Source organism: Ammospiza caudacuta, chromosome 4 (assembly GCF_027887145.1).
Source record: "Ammospiza caudacuta isolate bAmmCau1 chromosome 4, bAmmCau1.pri, whole genome shotgun sequence".
NCBI classification, from domain to species: Eukaryota; Metazoa; Chordata; class Aves; order Passeriformes; family Passerellidae; genus Ammospiza; species Ammospiza caudacuta.
The window spans coordinates 15,477,090-15,497,738 of record NC_080596.1 but is presented as its reverse complement, the minus strand read 5'-3'; the positions used below and the strand labels follow the sequence as shown (position 1 = coordinate 15,497,738).

The 20,649-nt window shown below is 40.8% G+C and overlaps 1 protein-coding gene across 2 annotated transcripts in view; it reads right to left on the bottom strand.

The window, feature by feature from the left end:
• UNC5C (unc-5 netrin receptor C) overlaps positions 1-20,649 on the bottom strand; it is a 243,332-nt gene that overhangs the window by 80,344 nt on the left and 142,339 nt on the right. For both annotated transcript variants that reach the window (XM_058803456.1, XM_058803458.1), the window contains exon 2: positions 8,348-8,569. In XM_058803456.1, coding sequence (XP_058659439.1) covers positions 8,348-8,569 — 222 coding nt within the window. The remainder of the gene's footprint in view (positions 1-8,347; positions 8,570-20,649) is intronic.

The window sequence follows — 20,649 nt, the reverse complement described above, 5'->3', positions numbered from 1 at the left end:
AGGGGATGAGAAGTTATGAGGAATTGTGAAAGGCATTCCAACAAAACCTGAGAAAGAACTGTACGTAACCTTGCAGGTGAATGGCAGCTCTGCTGGTCCTTACCACATCATGCTGCTCATTTATGTACAAATTGGGAATGTAAGGGAATGACAAAATGAATACAGGCAGTGAATCTGTAAAGGCAGCACAAAATTAGATCCTGTGTGGGTCAGAGCTGTGTGTGACAGGCACCTCTCCTTCCCTTCATAACATTAGCGATGATTTGGCACCCTACCTGCAGAGCAAAAAAGCCTCACTAAATCTGATCTATGTGCAGAGCTTTGCTCCATACAAATGCTTTTTTTTTCCAAAAAAAAAAAAAAACAAAAACCACCTAACCCAAAAAGCCCCATTATTAAAAAAGTTTAAAAAGGAAAGGATTTCTCCAATGTAGTTTTAAGGAATAGGAATTTTTCAGCTGATGATTTCTCTGCCTAATGAGCTGATAGAGGAAAGCATAGAAGATACCACTCAGGTAACAGAGACACAAGCTCAGATAGACATCAAGGGAGTCTGCAAAACACTTAAATGTTTAGCACAGTCATTAAGACCCCAATGTCTCTAAAGAGTGTTAGACTACAGCCAGATCACCTGGCTGCATCAGACTATAACTTGTTTGCATAGAAGTAAAAGTCAGGTGTAATTATGACTTTCCATTTCCGGAGTATTTCCAGGTATTTTTGTGAAGGAACTACAGCTCGACTAGTCCTATTAATTCTCATATTTAATTAACTGAAAAAACTACACTTATAGGATGCAAGTGTTCCTGTTCCATCTGCTACTGACTGCAGCACTTCAGCTTGGCAGTACACAAAACCTTGGCTTTGCTCCTCTTTTCCACCATGCTCTCCTTTTCTGCCTCTACTGTATCTAAGAAACAGCTGTTTTCCATTTAGGCCCGTGGGTGCAGGATGGAGACTGGGCTTTGGGACTCACTTCAAAATCAAGAACACATTTATGAGCCTTTTAGGCATCAGACCACCCTCACCACAGGGTTCCAGATCCCACACAAAGGGCTCAAAAAGAGCTGGAGGACAGGGATGGAAATAGGACGAACTGCTGTGCAAAGTTGTGGCTATCTGAAGCTGTGGTGGGTGGACTGATGTCAGAAGATGTCTCTTGGGGAATTAATGGGATTATAAGTGTGTAACAGAGGGTTTAATGAAGGAAGAACTTGGAAGAGAGAAGATGTAGGATGGAAATATTAAGGGGGTGTCCTCAAATGCTTCAAATGAATGCAAGAGACATCCATATTCCTCTTCTAATTATTTTAAATAACTTTATTTCCTGTCTCAGATTTGTTTTTCTAGAAGCCCACAGGAAACCTCCAGGACAATTAGGCAACAGCTGCACATAGGAAGTTAATGCTGCAATAAGAAATAAATATCCTAAAGCTTTTATCTTTTGGTCCCAAAGCACTTTGCAGAGATAAATCACAGAGACACTGAGTGATTTGCACAGATACATGGTGAATATACAGAAAATCTGGAATGGGCAAATGACCCTTCCCATGGGCACATCATTACTCAGAGGAGGAGCATGAGAAGGATTAACTTGCAGGAGGAGTAGCTCCCCCTGGGCCCCTGTTAGCATGCCTGAGTACCCTGAAGGACAGAGCAAGGCTGGGAGAACCTGCCCCAGTCAGCTCAGCAACAGGAGGGCAGAGGGTTTGTGATGTTCACTGCTGCAGCCTGCAAAGGGGGCTGGGCACACACCCCCACAGGGAAAAAGCTGCTGCAAAGGAAAGCAGTAGCAGAAGGACAGGCAGGTCCCAATGGCAATGAACACAAATAAAAGATGTCTTGGTGTAAGAGCTGGAGCAGCCTTCCACAAAGGCTTAGAGGGACAAAGCCCCCACATACAAAAGTTTGATTAAATAAGAAATTATCGGTATGTTAATGCACATACTGTAAGTGAATCCTATACTCAGCTGAGTTTAACTCAAAAATCCTCAAGTCTTTTACAGGCCTCTAAACAAAAAAATAATCTCCCTGGGCTTAGGGGGGATCTTGTTATTGCCCATGAGATTTGCTGCCAGAAGCAAATATCTGGTCCAGTGGTCTTATTCTGTTTACAAAAGTTTATTTCCCTTCTTCAGGTATGTCCTAACCTTAGCAATTTCTTCACTCCCTTCAACACAAAGCCCTGCAATTTTGAATGTGTATCTTAGAAAGTGGTGGCTCTCTGCCTCTCTGTGTGTTTCTTCAGAAGCTTCCAAAATAGCTATTTTTTTCTACCCAAATATACGAATTGCTCAAGATAAAAGTGCAAACTTTGTCTGCTTGAAAACACTGTCTGCAGCAGCTTTTTTGTTGGGTATTCCCTTGATGTGGGGGAGAGGAAAACACGTTCCCAGCAGCTGATTTTGAAGATGCAACCTTTAAGAAGAGAAAGCTTCTCTTGCAGCACTGATGGGCACAGGGCTCCTCTACCCCAGGAGAGCTGCCTGTCAGGCCACAGGGAGTGACAGGCAGAAAGAAGATGGCCCAAGTGACAGCAAAAAATATCTGCAACTTAAATTTCAAGTAGGAAAAAACCCCATGGGTTTCTTGATGTGTTTTATGGAAGTAAAGAGCCTGCATTTCCCCAGAGAGTTCCAGATCTTTGGAGAAACTGAGTTATGTGTTTCTTTGTGCACCACCTGCAGCCTTTCAGACCATACATACATAAGCATGTTTCACTTGCAGCAACTTTCCTGAGAGGGAACAGACTTCAAATTATGAAAGAAAACAGACTGTAGTATCAGTTCTAACCCACATCTCAAAACTATTAACAGGAGTATTTGGGAAGAGATACTCTGACACATTTTTAAATTTCCTTGAAATGAACTGGATTAGAACACAGTATTGAAGGAGCTAAAAATTTGCAATATGTTTTTGAGAAATAATTATTTCATATATGGATGCTTGATGTCTGTAATGGATTTGATCCAATGATAAACTGAAAACAAAATGACTTCTGACAATGGTGGAATGAAAACAATCCTTATTTATGATGTGTGCCTACCCTTACTAACATAACCCCAAGGTATTCTACCCCAGAGAATCAAAATATTGCAGGCTAAGTCTAACTGCAGCATTCAGCATCACTTGCTATATATTTAGTGAAGTGAATAGGGACACTGGCCACATTTGCTCAGAAAAATAGCTTTTTCCTTATCCTTCGGGTTCTTCAGAAATAGTACAGAAAATTAGGAGGCTACAGCATGTCAAGATGCAAAAAGAGATTAAGCAAAAAAGATGTGCAGAGAAAGAAAATAGCTGTAAGGAAAGGAAGATCTAGAGGTAAAAGAAATTAGTAAAATATCCCTCTACACCTCTCCCTGAGCTCTGCTTACCTGGGGATTGGGGGCACTGGAATTTTGTATTTGGGCTGCCAAATTAAGTTCTCCAACACTTTTATTCAAATACATGCAATACTAAGAAAAATGGCTTTTCTGTTTTATAAAAAATACTAAAATAAATGAATGTAACTTCTCAAAATGAGAGGCTGTATGATGACCTTTGCTGTATAATCAGAAGGCCCAGCCTAAACAATGACTTTTGCCATTAGCACAATGTAGCCTTCTAATATGTGGTGTGACAAACACCAAAATAAATGACTTTCGTGAGATGTACACACAGAGAGGAAGATGAAGCAACAGAGCATTTTGTGCTGGAAGTGATTTTTCTGCCTCTTTACATGGTGCCAAAAGAGCACAGTGACTGTGAAGGCTTCCCCACTGCTCTCTTGGCTGCAGGATCTTGTAAGAGCTGTTTTAAAGGCAAAAGGGCAGATGTCAATCCTTGATCTTTCTGTTGAGAGGGTGATCTATTAAAGGCTTGGTTAGCTGGGTATCTACTTCCTCAACAGGCTGCCAAACCCATGGCTTAAGTTAACAAACTCCTATTTGCCAGATCAATGCTGACCCTATGTCAAAAGCTTGGTCTCCTTTCATTGGATCTGCAAGTCATCCAAAAATACTTTACTAATTGGGAAAGGTAATGGTGGGAGGTAAGCATTGGAATTTCAGTGGTGGCTATGTAAAGAAACTGAAAAAAAAAGAAGTCAGCTTTCTCTCTGAAAAGAAGTGCATACTTGTCCACTCCAAGTGCAGTTTGATAAACTCTCTTAATCAGACAAAAGGAGGGGGTCATCAGCAAAGTCCCCAAGAAATCCTCTCCCTCTGCATCCCAGGAAAAGAAGACAGACAGTGTAGGCAAACAATAATGCTGGGTGAATTGCCCAATATGTCTATTTAATTAGCACTTAAAGCATCACAAATGTTTTCTCCTTGCTTGAAGGAGAGAGAAGAACATGTCCCTGGCATTGCAGAGGGCAAGAGAGGGTTTATAGACCATTTCACCTTAATAGTCACAGAGAAAATGTTCCAATGCATATCCAAACTGGAAAGACAAATAAAAGCCCCAGATTTTTTTCTGCTTTTCTCTTGTGCATCACTGGGATGTGAGGTTTGATAGAGCAGCATTTTATCCCTCTGGACAAATGAAAGAGGTGCAAGATACTGATTTTCTATATGTTCACAATTCTCTCACCACTGCAGAACTGGTCTGTGTGTCTTGGAAAATATTTCTCTATAAAAGCACACATGCAAAATAAAAATCACAGCATCACAGAATAGTGTGGGTTCGAAGGGAGCTTTTAGGTCATTTACTCAATTGCCCTACAATGAGCAGGGACATCTTCAACTAAATCAGGTTGCTCAGAGCCCCATCCAGCCCAGCCATGAATGTTTCTGGGGAAGAGGCATCCATCACCTCTCTGAACAACCTGATTCAGTGTTTTTCCATCCTCATAGCAAAAAAATATTTTCCAGAGTCATTTTCAGAGGTACAGTAATTTGTAAAATGTGCACAAACTGCTCTAACAATTATCGATGCTATTGAACTTCCTGCCCTGTAACAATGGAATTTTCTTGCCCCCAAAAGCATCAGTTCTACAGGGCTCCTTTTATTTTTTTTGCTGTTATCTTTTATGACAGTCAGCCATAAAATCAAATGTGTTCCCTCAAAAGAACTCTCATCTCTGTTTTTTAAAACCAGTGTTCTTTTTTCTTTTCTGCATTAATGGGCAAATATTCCAGAAACATAAAGGCGTAAAAAAGACAATGCCCTGCCCTGTATTTCATATACATAGGAAATGAAAGAGTCAAAGATGTACACTAGACACTTCCAGAGCACCCATTTGACTTCTTTATGAAAATGCTCAGCTTTTTCCATAAAGAAGAAAAATTCCAGTGATTCTGAGGATTTAAAAACAGAATGTAATGATCTTCTGTGTAAAGCCTCGGGTTTCTCAGACTCAATCAGTATAAAATATTTTGCAAGGCTCTCTCTTCAGGCTAATTTAATTAAATAAAGTGGTACTAGAACACCCTGCCACTATTATGGTTCTCATCCTGTCCAACCAGAAGGCAACAACTCCCACAGAGTTCCCAAGCATGTTCTTTGCAGCAATGTTTTACCCACTGTTTAAAAAAACCCACAGTGCAAAGTATGTATAACTATTACTCTCATTTTGTACCTTCTCTCCTTCACAAAGAAAAAGAAAATACAGAAAAAATTATATGATTATTAATTTTCCTCTCTTAAAAATTAATACATATAACATTTCTGTCTAGCAGGTCTCTTCAAGGAGAGCTTGGCTACACTCTAATTCCATCTCGTGTGCCATTGCTACTGCTGTGCTGTTTTCTCTGGTCTTCTCAATGACACAAACAAATTTGCCTTATAACAAGAGTTAATCATCTCTACATAGATTTCATTCCTGGGCACAGGTTCAAAGTCCATGAACACATAATCTTTTGCAAATCAAAACCTTTTTCTCTCTTTCATGCATCATTTACAATCCCAAGGTGATGTACTGCTAGCATCACACCTGCATTTTAGTTCACTTTCTTCCTGATTACTCATCCTTTAGAAAAGAAAGCACAAGTGACCTTTACTCTTTTCCTCTCATATTTTATTGTCAGTTTGCCTTATTTTTCTTTGCTTTGCTTGTCTGCCTAAAGAATTGAAAGCCTGGTTCAAACCCAGTGGGAGAATATCTTCTTCCTTAGGAGGAGTAAAATACCAGGAAAGAAGGAAGCCCACAGTTTTCAGTTGCTGGGATTACATGACTGACCCTGCAGAAACACTGTGTAAGTGAGATGCTTTAGAGCCCCAGGTCACCCATGGGAAGTCTAGACCTAATCTGGTTTGTGGACAATTTCTGCTGCCTCTCTAACCACAAGTCAGGAGGCAGCATCAGCAGCATCTAGGTTTGGACCTAGAGGGATCCTCACATCACCCTCTGGGCAGCTCAGTCATTACTTCAATGCCCTAGGTTACAACTGCACTAGATAGTCAAAAACAGCAAAAGAAACCAAAATAGTCTCAAAAGTGATAGAGTCCAAGGGCTTTGCCAGCCTGACTGGTGCAAGCTGCCAAGCTGATATCTCCTTCTTCGAGTGCAAGAATGAATCCTCACCGTCTCCTGCAATTTTTTTCTGCAGCTTAATCTGCAGTGAACATTGCTTCCATTGCTTTAAAGAAAATACTATTTTACCACAACCTGAGTTAAATTCTTTACCCATTTCTATACCACTTATGTACTACAAGCCCTAGATTCCAAATCTGCCTACAGGAAGGTGCACAAACACTGCAGCTGTGACATGCATTAACCAATATTCTGACAACAACCAGGCTGACTGACTAATTTGGATTTTGATGACAGTTTCATTTTAAAAAACTGTTAGTGTGACTAAGTTTGTGGCTCTTGTGCTAATAATCTGACGTGCACAGCTTCTGACACCCTCTTCTCCCCACTGAACTCCAGTAGATTATATTAATCTTAAATTGATAATGGCTCTCATTTGCATAAAATTGCTGTTGTTTATCATGCAAAATATTTGTCCTCTGAAATATTTTGATGCTTCTCTTTTAAAGATTTGCCTTTTACACTTGTAGAATTCAATTTCCTTTATAGCACTGCCAAGTTTTCCCACAATGGGATTTTTGAGAAAAAAAGAATGAATATTTCACCTGTAGTGAAAAACATTCATGTTTCTAAATGGTGATGTTCATGAAAACTTAAAAAATTAACAGAGTCATAGCTATCCTTCTGTTTGCCCATCTTCAGTCCCTTGGGCTCCCATGGAGTAAAAAAAAAAACACCCTGAAGATGTATTAAGCAACATGATTTCCTTTTTTTTAATGTGTTTCTCCTGCAGTCAACTTGTGGAAAAGTCAATTTTTACAAATGAATACACAGGCCTCAAGTCTAATACAGACTTTTTTTTTTACAGCCTTTCTTCCTACACCAACCTTCCATTTTTCAAGCGAGAGTACCAAGAAAAGCTTATGCTTTTGATCTCTGTGCAAATAAATGAGCTGAAACAAATAAAACCTGGTTCACAAGAGACTTCCAAGACATCTGGTGGAGTTATTTTTCTAAGTAATTAGACCAAGTGGTGGTGCAATTCCCAAATGGAAAGTACCTTCTCGCTTGGTATCCAGTTATTTCTCAGGGCCATCAAAACAGCAGTAAGTCCTGCTTCTCTCCTTGCCTGTGTCTCAGACTCTATTGATTACCAGTCTTCCCAAACATTGCTTTATTACTCAAGTTTTTAACCCTTCCCCCCAACCTTTTTTTTTTTTTTTTTGTGCTATGAGGATCCTGTTCTACTTCCATGAATGTCAGTGGGATTTCTGGTATTGACTGAGGAAGGATGCTAAGATACTGTAGTTCTCCTTCTTACAGGCTCTACAGAGCAGGCAGAGCAGTGCAATGAATAACAGCAAGGTGCTTGCTCTGGATCAATAGTGCTCTAAAGTGTGCCCAGGTGTGCTTTCTCCTTCGTTCTTGCTGAAAACTGATTAAATTTCTCCTTTTTTTCTCATATCTCCCCAAGAAAACATCATTCTAGTAACAACCCAATTGCTCCTTGACACTTTGGGGAGAATGTGGTTCTCAGTCTGTGACAACATCACAGGGCAACCACTGTGAATTTGTGACACCAAGGAAGCGAACTGGGAGTAGACCTGTCTGAAGAAAGGAATTCCATTTTGTTTGTGCATGGTTCTCCTGGTTTTCCTGTTTCAGATTTGGTCAGGGTGCTCTACACACGCCTGTTTCAGTAGCTGACTTGGATGCAGGCACCACCCCTGTGCTATGACAGGAACGTTTTGTAATGCCAGATATGGAATTGCCAGCTGTAACAGGAGTAAAGAAAAGCAGCTGCCACATGAAACAGCTGCTAGATTACAACAGTGGGCTTGATATTAATGGTGTTCATTCTCATCCCTCCACAACATAACACAAACTCACCAGAGGTTTCATCTACTCTCTCGTCCACCACATGGTCCTTCTGATGAACCCACTCGCTGTTGCACTTAAAATAGATTTGTGTGGCTGGGCTTGCTTTGCAGTACAGATTCACAGGCTTGTTCTTCACAATGTAAGCCTCTTCAGGTTCAATGAGGAAGTGAGGCAATGGCTCTGGAGGATCAGATGGAAAAGTTTCTGGAAGCTCATGAAAAAAGTCATCATCTGTAAAGAAAAAAAGGAAAGAATCAAAATTCAGCTGGCAGATATTTGCAAAAACTTCATGAAAATTATAAAAGTGCATAGTTTTTGAATAAAATGTTATCTTAGGAGCATTCCTAAACTGAGGCTTAGATGCATTGCTGTTTTCAGACTGTAAGAAACTGTTCTTTACATCCTGAGCATTCTTTCCTCTCTATGATGCGACAGGGTTGTACACATTCACAGTCTGGGATCAGTCCTTTGTTACCATCATTGGCAATACCAGCAATAAAGCTTTGTGTTAGTGCTTGGTAGAGTTGCCTGCAAAACCATAAAGAGAAATAATAGAAACTTTCAGAGGCTTCAAGGCCACATTTACAATAGTGACTTATCACACTGCATAATCAGGTGCATGCAATAGCTACCGCCAGCTGAGGCTGGTCTAAATAGGAAACAGCATCTTTTGTTTCAGGTGAGCAATTTGAAATCTGCTGAGGGCAAAAGTCTAAATGCAAGTCCAGTCTGCACCTCTTTGTTCATACTCTGACTCTCCTGCTAAGACTACTAATGAAGGTGCCAAGCTGTGCTTTATTTACTCTGTCAGTAGAACCTTGCTCTGTGCAGTCCTTGCTATGGAGAGGACATGGGAGCTGGGGCATGGGACAGGGAACCTGTGAAACGGTGACATTTTGGGCAAACATGGAGACATGTTATTGACATAAGGAACCTCAGCACCTCTCTGGTGATGCTAGTAAAGAATTAAATCAATTAAAGTAGTCTGGAGAAGTAGGAAAAGAATCCATTGCATGGAGGCAAGACTGAAAACACCAAACGTGCATACTTCCCTTTCTCCCTCCCTCTTCACAAATCCCCTTTTACAACCCCTCTGCCCCTTTGTGCATAGGAAGTCTTCCACATCAGAAGGCACCAAATTCAGCAGAGAATGATCCTCTCCCCATCTTCCTCCCCACCTGCCATCAGAGCACAGGAACATCCAAGAGGCTCTGAGCAGCAAAATGGTGGGGGCACCAACTCCTGACAGACCCACCAGCAGCGGTGAGCTGGCAGCTCTGAAGGCCTCACTCAATCTCTCCTTTCTGCCTCTGGCACAGTTATCATTACACCTCCTGACAGATGCTGATGCTGATCAATAAAACTCCACGGAACACCCAGCTGAAAATGCTGGCTGGCTGCCTCCTCCCTGCCACTCTTCATGAAGATGAAATGTCAGATGGTTCCCTCCCCAAACCTGAGACCTCCCTGTGCAGGCCCTGCCCAGAATTACAAGGGGCATGACTCTCCTTCCAGGTACTGCTTTTCAGAAAGACAAGAAGGAACAGGGACATATAAGGACAGAGGGAAAGAAGGTAACATGGTACCCGTCCCATGCAGCTGTATGAAGGTAAACTGCATGCCTTTATCAATTATGGGAATACCTAACAGAGCAAACTACTTTGTGAACCTCCTACACTGTTTATGAAGAGAACATATGTTCACCATTTTTTCTTTTTTTTATTTCCCGCTGCCCTTCATATTAATTTAAAAATACTCCTGTCCTTCTTGGTGTCTCATTTTATAAGGAATATTAGGCCTGACTCACTACTGCATCACTCCCTGAGTTAATAGAAGTGAACTGGTTCAAAGATAGAAAAAAGGGCCAATAAATAAGGCCTGACATTCTTCTAGCACAGGGAAAATCTGTGACACACTATAACACTTCCATTTCCATCTCCAATTAATCATTTCCAGATACTCAAATTAAATTTAATTTTTTATCACTTTCCCATGCTTCCTTTATTTCTGCAGTTTCCTTTTCTCTCTGACCACACCAGCCTCCTTCCTCTGCAATCCTATTTCCTCTCCTCATTAGGGATTTCTTCCTTGCTCCATTTTACTCCCTGTTTTTTTTCCAAAAAGAAAGACGAGTTACAGTAAGCTGATGGGAGTCCTCATTTGGTTTCATGACAATGAAACATGTCTGAACTGAATCAAGAGGCTTTTTGGCATTTCTCATCCCCTTCCATGCACACCTCCCCTCTTCCCCTCTCCCACATGCTGCTCCATAGACATCCATGACACAGAAACATTAGAGATGAATCATTTCCCCTGAATTGCCACAGGACGTATCTTTTTCTTCTGGTCATTTAATTGCAAATCAGCAAGCAGACAGATGGAAACTAACAAAGCACACATATGTTTTATAATTAAACAAGTATTGCTTCACTAATTTCTGGTGACTGGAAGAACAAATGTATTTATTTTCACCACTAAATTTCTGCGCGTTATCAAAGGCAATAATTACAATGCCTGACCAATTAACTGCACCTTATCAAAGATAACTAGAAAGTCTAAAAGGAGGGATCAGCAAGCTGCAAAAAAGAAAAAACAAAAGGATTTTTTCAAAATAATTTTTTGATCAGCCTGGAAAATGTGTTGGGTTTTGGCTTTTCCTCCTGAAGGTAACTGCTTATAAAGTTTAGGTATTATTTGTATGTATTCAAAATACTGTTCAGTACATTATGATCTAGTCCCATATTTTGATTGTGGTGATAGCTGCTTGTCTCCACCAACCTGGCATCCCAGAGTTAGATACAACAAGCCTGTTTTCTTACTGCCTTCTTGCTGTGATTCCTCCTTACTCCTCTTGAACAACAATAAAGCTCAGCTTTATTTTTTCACACTCTCATATTTCTATCAAGAGGCATCTGAACCACTCTTAAATGTTAGGGATATAGATGGAAACCATTCACAAACTGTCACACAAATAGTGCTCAAGGGCTGCCTTGTCCCTGGAAACTGGCATTTAAAACCATCACTTTCAGAAAGAATTTAAGATAGTAGCTAAGAAAGATTTTTTTTCTTTTTAAACTTGAGAATGCTCATTCAATCCCTGCCCTCATACTGCTGCTGTTAATAGCAACAATGGTGGTTTTTTTATAGAGCAGTTTCTCAAGAGGAACATACAGAATATCACCATGACTGCCTTTGGCAGAAAAAGCAGCAATCTCACAGTAAAGCTAGTCCACCTCCATTAGCACTGAAGGACCCTTGGTCCTACTTTTCACTGCTGAAAGGCAACAGGTGGCCCAATCCACCTGTGTGAACCGCTGTGGGAAGTCACTTGGTGTTTCCTGCATCCCCCAAAGAGATGGGGTTGGGTGCTGCAGGGAGGCAAAGCACCCCTCCCCTCTCACCCAGCTGAAGTGGCAGGATGGTGCTTTACAGGTAGAGAGGATGTGCAGCCCCAGTTCCCCTGTGCCAGGCAGTGACATTTGCTTCTCAGGATGAGAATCTTTTGAGGAAGAAGAACCTTAAATCCCCTCACAATGGCTTGCAAATCACACCAGGCACAGCTGTGTCAGAGCTTAGGACAGTCAGTCAATTGAGCTGCTGATCTGGGACAGGGTTTTGAACCATGCACCTTAACACACACCTTGGAGCCAAGTCATGCATTCCATTTTTTGAATTACAGCCATATGCTGTTGTGCTTTCACTGTAATGCTTGCAGCAACATGCAAGCATAATTTTAATGTTAGTGTAATTATATAGCAAAATATTCCTAAAAATCCAACAGAAAATGCCAATATAGGACATTTGACTGTGTTGGGATTTTTTGCAGTTCTCTAGAGAATAATACCTGGTAGCACCAGAGCAATCTAATGAATCTGTGTTTTCATGATGACACAGCTTCTAACAACCAAATAAACACTTCCATCAGTTTCTCCTGACCAGCTCTACTTAAACACAGGTCATTCCTGACAGTCAAACTGACTTAGATTTTTCGGGGATGATTTTGTTATCACCATGTGGCCTGTTGAGCCAATGTCTATAATTTGGATAGGGATTGTCTCTCATGGTGTGCTCCATTGCTGCATGAGGGGATATATCTTGCCTGAGACTTTGATCTACATCTTCCTGATGGTTATTGCTGGTTATTTAAAATGCTCATCTCCCAATGGTGCAGCAAAGCAGCAAACTTTGTACCTCTCTTATTAAACTCTCCTAAGTAGCTTGACATTTTTTTTTCTTTTGTCTGGAGAAAAAAAGCTAATTAAACCATTTGGGAGTGATCTGGAACTGCAGATACAAACAAACACTAAAAATTCACATACTTGATTTCCAATCATTATGCCAATGTCATGTGCAGCAAGTTCCCCTCATGACTTTGATCAAACACAAACACAAGACACACATTGTTCTCCCCTGTTGTAACAAATCCCCTTCTGTGCTCAGTAACTTTGAGCTGCAAGTTTACTTCTGCAGTATGTCACATTCATCTTTATTTTCACATAATAAAGTGTACAGCCCATCTGTTGTTATTGACTGATTTATATTAGCAAGACAAAAGACCTGATTAATGGTACTGCTAAACTGGTTCCAGTCATGCAATTCATTCATATTAAGAAAATAAATTTTTAAAAGCCACTTTAATCTATAAACTTAACTTGAAATTTTTATTTTAGTTGCTTGCCCAAATTTGGATACACTTTTATTTGCCTTCTGTAGTATCTGACAACTACCTTTTTTAAAAGCAAAGTCAAAGGCAAATCTATAGGAAAAGGGGAAATGCCACTGAAATCAGCATTGATGCAATCTGGCATGGGCTGTCACATGTAGAAATTTTAGCTTAATTTTAGTTCAGCTTTCTTTTAAGGTAAAACAAATCTTTGCCTAAGTTAGGAACCTTTTGATGTTTGGAAAGGTCTTCACTCTTTTCATGCATTTGCCTGCAAAACTGTACATATTATAGCTCTTCATGCATAACATGTGAAAAGAGAGATTTAATGGTATATTTCGCCTTTTATGGATTAGTATCCCTGCTCTAATCTGTGGCAGGAAAATATTGTGCTCCATACACCAATCTATTCATCTCTAGATCACTAGTTTTATTGCTATATACCAAGCTTTAATTCTCATCAGCCCAGCATATAACTCAGTATATATCTGAACTGCGAGACTTGAACTATTATTGCTTAGATGATAATATATTGGACCATTATCTCTTCATGCGAGACCTGAAGCAAATTCTTCTCAAATGGAATTTACTTCAGAATGATTCAAGAGCAATTTAAAATGAATGGCTGCAAAGTTAATTCTATTTGCATGTGGATGCCCATCACTCGGCAAGACCATTCCCTGAGCATTGCAAGAAAGGCAGCTGGAGTTTACTGTATGGATGGGATTTCTGTTCAGGTTTTAATGTTATGATTAAAAAGCTTTCTAGAGCAACAAGTACTGTTTACTGTGAAATTAACAGCAGGTGCTAGCTCAGCCAGACAGCTTATCAGGATGGAGGCAAGGGTTTGGATTACAGTGCACACCCTTTCAGGAAAGGAAAATTGCTCGGCTGGAAGTCCTTTAGTCGCAGGGTTTTCTATCCTCCTAGGAAGGGCATGCAGTGCCACCAAATGGGAAGCAAAAAATACTGTATGCCATAGAGCCTGTCTTCACCTTAGAGGCCCATAACACCACAGAGCTATGAATCCAACATTAGTCCAAGCTGAATAAAACTTGGGAGGAAACAGGACTTATTTCTAAGAATCACTAATGAACAGTTTCCATTTTAAAAGGCCCTCTCAACCCTGCCTCAGCCTTGGAGACCACACAGGGACAGAGAATGGGCACAGCAAAGTGCAGCCTGTGCCTTGATAGAGAAAGCACATTTTCCTGCCTTGACCTGGGGAGAAGGAGAGTGGCTTTCTCAGCACTTACCCTCTGTCAGCCCTACCTCTGGCTGATTGCAAGGTGAGCATGCAATAAAGCAATCACTCCTTATTCTTCAGCACCTCAGAAGGGGAAGGTATCCTCAAAAAGCCCAGAAAGTCTGCATTTTTGCAACAGCAAAATATTTGGCCAACCTTGGAGGCTGGCATCTGCTTGGTTGTAGCTGAATTCACTGGCAGGCCTTTATGTGCCTGAAGATGAGGCTTGGTTTTGTGGCAGCCCACAAACCAGATCCTTGCTGAACTTTGCTGGACCCTCCTGGGAGAAAGGTCAAGGGAATTTCTGACTCAGATTTACAGAGCACCCACAAAATTAAATGCTCTTTTCATCAGGGAAGGCAGAGTGCAGGCACAGTCTGGGAAAAGTGACAGAGAAATCGATAGGGCATGCAATGTTCATCTTTTTTTGGGTGATTTCAGTCCAGAAACAGAATAAACAAAGACCATGTAGAGGAATGAACTTTCCCTGCACCTGCAGCAGCTCAGTGAAGACTCTCCTAGCACATCTCAGCTTAACAACACATCCCCAGGAGATCAAACCCAAGCTTTGCTTGTACTTAACAAAGAACATATGCACTGACCGGCTACATATCCGTCAGAAGGTTGCTGGGCAAAAGTCTCCCTCTCAAACACAGGAACATCAAAGAAAAGCCAAACACATCCTTTCCTGTCCTTCTGTACTCCTAGGCAAAAAAAAAGAACTTTCACAGCAGCACAGGAATCAATACTTAATCCATGGTGAGCCAAAGGCACAACCTGAAGCCCTTCAAAAAACCCAGACAATGGGCATCTCAGACACTGGAAATTCTGGATTATTGGCTCAACTAAAGAGCACAGGAAGGAGGTTTCTGATATTTGGACTCAGTCTGACTATACAGACCATCCTAAATAAAGAAGCCATACCTAGAACAGTAATTGTGCTTGTTAAGCCACCATACTCTGGCTAGCCTTTCTCAGAAAGCTGTGAGGAGCTGAAGGGGAGAAGGAGACACCATGCTTTCCCTTTTAACAGCACTGCACAGTCTGCCATTACACTGGGGGGCTGTGAAGGGTGGGAGCTGCAGCTCAAGAGCAGGGAGGTTTCACAGTCAAAGAAAGAAGCCAACTGAGTGGCTGCTGGTGCTCCCACCAGGCAGCCCTATGTGGGGTGGAGCCCTCTCCTCTTGTGCACTTCTCTCTGTGCTCCTATTTTATGTGAACGCTGCATGTCCAAATATAGAGCCAAGGGCAGAGGAAGATGAAAGGATAAATGGTTATCACTCAGCCACAGACCATGTGGACACTGTGCAACCACGTTGCCTACAGCAACCAGCGTGTTCTCCATCTCCCCTGCTCTGATAGTGCCTTCTCTTTCTCTCAGTCCAGAGCTTGGAGTACATCCAGCCTGGCTCACCCTGGCAAACTGCACTGCTGTTAATCAACAGCTAATTCCAGAGGAGTCAAATATGATTTGCATCAGAGTAAGGAAAAGGAGAATCACATCTAGATGAGGAAAACACTGTACCACCTTTATAAAGAGTTTTGCAAGTTACATCTTACTATTGGGGAAAAAGGCACCTTCCCCCAGTTTGTTTAATTCATAATTATGATTAGAGTTTCTGCTTCTCCTGAAACTTTAACATCAACCAGATGAGAAGAACATCGAAAACAGAACTGTCAGTTCTCTGTAACAGAGGGAATTTTTTTATACATCCCACTGCTAATTCAAGACAATACCTGCAGGTATATATGTAGACATGACATTTAAATTTCCGTATCCAGAACATTACCATTGCCCTGAGACAAACTGTCAGACTACCAGCTGCTGCCTAAACATGTAAGAGATGGTGGAGGTACTCATTAGCATTGGACTCAGCCTAGGAAAATGCCAAAAGATGGTATGGTTTCATGCAAGGCAATTGAAAATACTTTCTGTTCTCATATGGAGAGCACCAAGCTGTTCTTTGAGCAACAAAGTTTATGAGACTTGTTGTCAGTGTAGGAAACTTAATGCAGTAGGAAACTTAATGCAGTAATCTGCAAGCTCTACTTGCTATGAGTCTGCCCAACCATGTAAATAGATGAAAAAGGCTGGAGGCAAATCATCAGGGGCTGAGGCTGGCTTATGATCACTGAGAGCATGAAATGTAAAGTGAAGAGGCAAAGGCCCTGTTTCTTTGCTGCCCTGCCCTGAGTACCAGCAGTCACATCTCTCTTTGAAAAATATTAATTACTTCTGATGGAAACTTGTTGTGCTTTTACAGAGCTACTGGATAAGGTTGGCTCAGTTACTGTGCCATGACTCTCAACAGTACAGTGCTTGAAAATAAAATGCTTGACAAACAGCAGATGATATCAGTGACATTTCAAGGTGATTACCTTGTGGAAGTTTCTGCCCTCTTTCCACTTCCAGAGTTGTCAAGCATTGGAAGAGGCTGCTCAGGGAAGTGGTTGAGTCACCATCCCTGGAGATATTTAAAAGATGTATAGATGTGGCACTTATTGACACGGCCTAGTGGTGGATTTGGCAGTGCTGGGTTAACAGTTGGATTGTCTGATCTTAGAAGTCTTTCTGACTTAAACTATTCCATGAATGTCTGATTTGTTTAAAACTAATAAAATATTCATGCTTGTGGAAAAAAAAGTGAGTTACAGACTATCTCTAAAACTTTATCTCCTTGCTCTGTCATGTAACAAACTCAGAGAGAAGCATGCAAGTGTTACTTTGCCAAACACTCACATCATATTGTAACAGTGAGCTACAGGCATTTAATTGGAAAATTAACACAGCTCCTGTTGGATATGGTTGTGCTGCTGGAGTTCAAGCCTATTAGTGCTAGTTGTGACTTTGATACAGATGCAGCGTACGAACAGCAGAGAAAGTTCAGTGCCAGCCCATAAGGTTTTGTGTTCTACCTCTTAAGCATTTTTCATTTTGGATTCCAGATTGTGATGGGTCTATGTGATGGCATGAGATCCCCTCCTAACCACCTGAAAAGCAAAGTCTAATTTGAGACACTTCTGCCCTAGCTGCCATTAGTGGTCATAATGGTTGACACAAGGTCAAAAATTATGAAACCTCTGAGGAGCATCATTTCCTCTTCAGTGTTAGGCTTCACTTCCCTTTGACACATTAGTCCTGAAGCAGCTCCAGGCTCTTGACCCCTTCTTTAACCCTGATAACTAATTAAAGATGGACAAGGCTTAGGCTAAAATACTTTTTGTTAAACCTATTCATTCTCAAGTCCCCTTCAGGCATTCTTTGTCACACAGGACAGAGCCTGCCATATTTACATGAACATGAAAGAAGGTGCCTGTCACAATAACACAAAAAAATCTCCTTTTACAAGACCTGACAACCTTTGTGGTTAGATGGTAGTATGCATTTTACAGCACATAAAATATATTCTCAACACATACTGGAAACAAGTTTCCTGGGTATAGTCCAAAGCATACAATTCAGGAAAAATCCAAGGATAATTAACTCTGAACACATTTTTAGAAGTTTGGACTCAGGTTCTTTATCTGACTGCTACATCAACAGTCTGAACATGGTGCCCCCAACATGATAAATGATAAATTTTTCATTTTCCCAAGTGAAAAATTGATCCCACCTTTTCTCATGCTCTTAAAGCTCTATCATGTAGTGGAAACAAAGACAGAGCTCAGGCTAGAGTCATCAGCTGCAGACAAATGGATTTTAAGGCCAGTGGTAAATCACATTACACAGCACAAGTTTGTTTAATAGGGGAAAGCATACTGCTACCTTGAGTGAGGATCTGTAACTGAATGTGGCACTTTACAAATACTTTCTCTGCTTTTTATTTTGTTTCATATTAATAATTAAGTTTGCTTCTTGCATCAGTGTGTTGGGGTTAAAATGTCAACCTTTTTTTTCTAGCAAGAATGATAATTTTTACCCTTACTTTTCCGATTATTAAAATTGCAGCAGAGCTTTGATCCCTGTTTGGTAACACTTTCAATGAAAGCATTTTTGTCTCATCAAAAAGTGATGATCCAACATCTCCTGATTAATAAAACTGAGATCTAATGGGATGTCATGGGTCCTAATTTCATGAGCTATCTGAAGTGTATAGTTAATCTAGAAATCAGTGTCACTGCATCTCAGAAAAACACTGGACACTTAAATATACCCAAAATAATAGCTCAGTTGCATGGCCACCTGGTAAAGGCATTGAACTGAGACCCAGGGGATTTATATTCTTCTGTAACCCTGGGGAAATCTAATCTGCCAGGTTCAGGGTCCCATCTGCAAAATGGATGTAGGATCCCAATAGGACTCTTTGTTCACTATCTTCAAACTGAGCAAATAGCTCTGTACTCAGATGCTTCCTTCAAAACTTCTCCCAAATGCATGCCAGTATCATTTGCTAAACAGCCAGCAGTTACAGAAAGGATCCCAAACAAATATATGTTTATAAAATGACTAGGGAACAAAATCTGTCTATGCTGGAGCTGATGTGAAGTTTGCCACTGTCTCCCTTTGCATCAGTTTAGCAGCCTGGCCTTGGGTGCTCTGAAGGGCTCTCTCCATGGGCTAGGGGAATACTGCTGTCCCCAGACAAACATTAATCCTCATGAATATCTACATAGTCACTACTTCTTTTCATGGTTCTTAATGAAATTATTATTTGCCTGGTGCTGGTTACCTAATTTCATCCACAGCAAATTTTTCAAGAACCATAAATTATTTTGTATGAGGCTGATTTATCCCAGCAGAAGTTCAAATTGAATTAGGAATCCATTAGCTGAATTCTAAGCAGGAGCTTCTGGGGGGAAGGGGAAAGGAGGGAGGGGGGAACTTGGGAATCTGAACACCAGAAGTGGAAAAAGGGAAAAATCCTTAAAAGAAGTAGAAAGAGAATAGAAAACATAAATATCTTCTTATTGAATTAAACACCTAGATATTTATAGAGCCAGATGGAAAAGCACAGATTATTGCCTAGGATCAGAAATATGACTCAGACATTTATTTATTTATTTTTACTAGCAATTGGTTTGGTAAGTAAATGAGATTTTGTAAGCAGATGAAAAACTCTGTTCCACTTAAATATTACAGTTTCCATCATGAAAATACCAACAGATTGTGTGTGCTATATATACTAATAAAGCTAATAATGAGCTGTTCAACCAAATCTTAACACAAAATAATCAAAGGCATTCCTCCCTCTGAGGGAAAATGAAAGCAAAAAAAGGTTATTTGCTTTGGAAACATACAGGATGATTTAATCAGCTATCGGCCTTCATTCAGAGCCTGCTTATTAGAGGAAACACATGAACAGTGTATCTCACTGAACACATGTTTATTTCCAGGTGGACATATCCTCTCCTCTTGCCACTCTACCCTTACCATCAGCAGACACAGCAAAGGAAGGATGATGGGAGGTGAATGCTGGAAGGTGATAGGCACTAACACCCACCCTTATCCTTTCCTAAAGCTGGAAACTGTGATGGACAAAGCCCACAGAGGGAAACTGCATTACAGTCCCTCTCATATGACTTAAAGAAGCACTCTGCATCCTCACAGTTCTTTCAGAAATTGGTTACAGACAGGAAATCTTCCCCGCAATGACTAATTTCATTCACATCCCTTAAGTCCTGCTGATTTCACAAACTCTCTAACAATTAAAAGCAATAAAAATCTTACCATTCAAAGTGAAGCCTGAGACTGCAGTCTCCTGGCTTTGGTTTGCCTCCAACTCAACCTTTAGCTCAAGTGTCTGAAAACTATCACCCTTTCCAACATCAGGAGCACCTAGGACAGCTCAAACAGAAGTTGTTGACCTGCAAAGTGCTTGGTCACCCTTCCCAGCCACCACCCTAGCCTTTGCCTCCAAGTCTTTTCAAGCTCACTCCATGGAGACAAACAAGAAAAATGAGGGAAAAAAAAAAAAAAGAAAAGGAAGTCCTCTGAATATTCAGTAATCAAAGTTATGACTGGAAATGATAGCTAAAGTAGAGAAGCCCTCAGAAAATGCTGAGAACAGATACAGCACTGAAGTTCTGTGGAAATACAGAGTGAATGTTCAGAGACCAGCAGCTGAAGTTTAACCCCTGAATCTCTGGACCACACACTGACTTGCATCCCCCCCTTATCTGTTTAGGTCCTTGTCCGCTACACCCATTTGTAATGTAAAGTTCCAACAGGAACTGCTAGCTTCTGATAACATGATGTCAACAGAAAATGCCACTAGAAGTGGGGCTTCAGATCCTGCAAAACAAAAGCTTTGCTACCAAGTTACACTGCATTTCTCAACATTGCTGTGAATTGGTTTGGATGAAATCAGAAGCACTCTGCAACTCACACTACAGGGCAGATAATAACAGTATTGTGTTTCAGCAGCTGAAAGGACACAGCAGAAACAGAGGGAAGGACAGCTT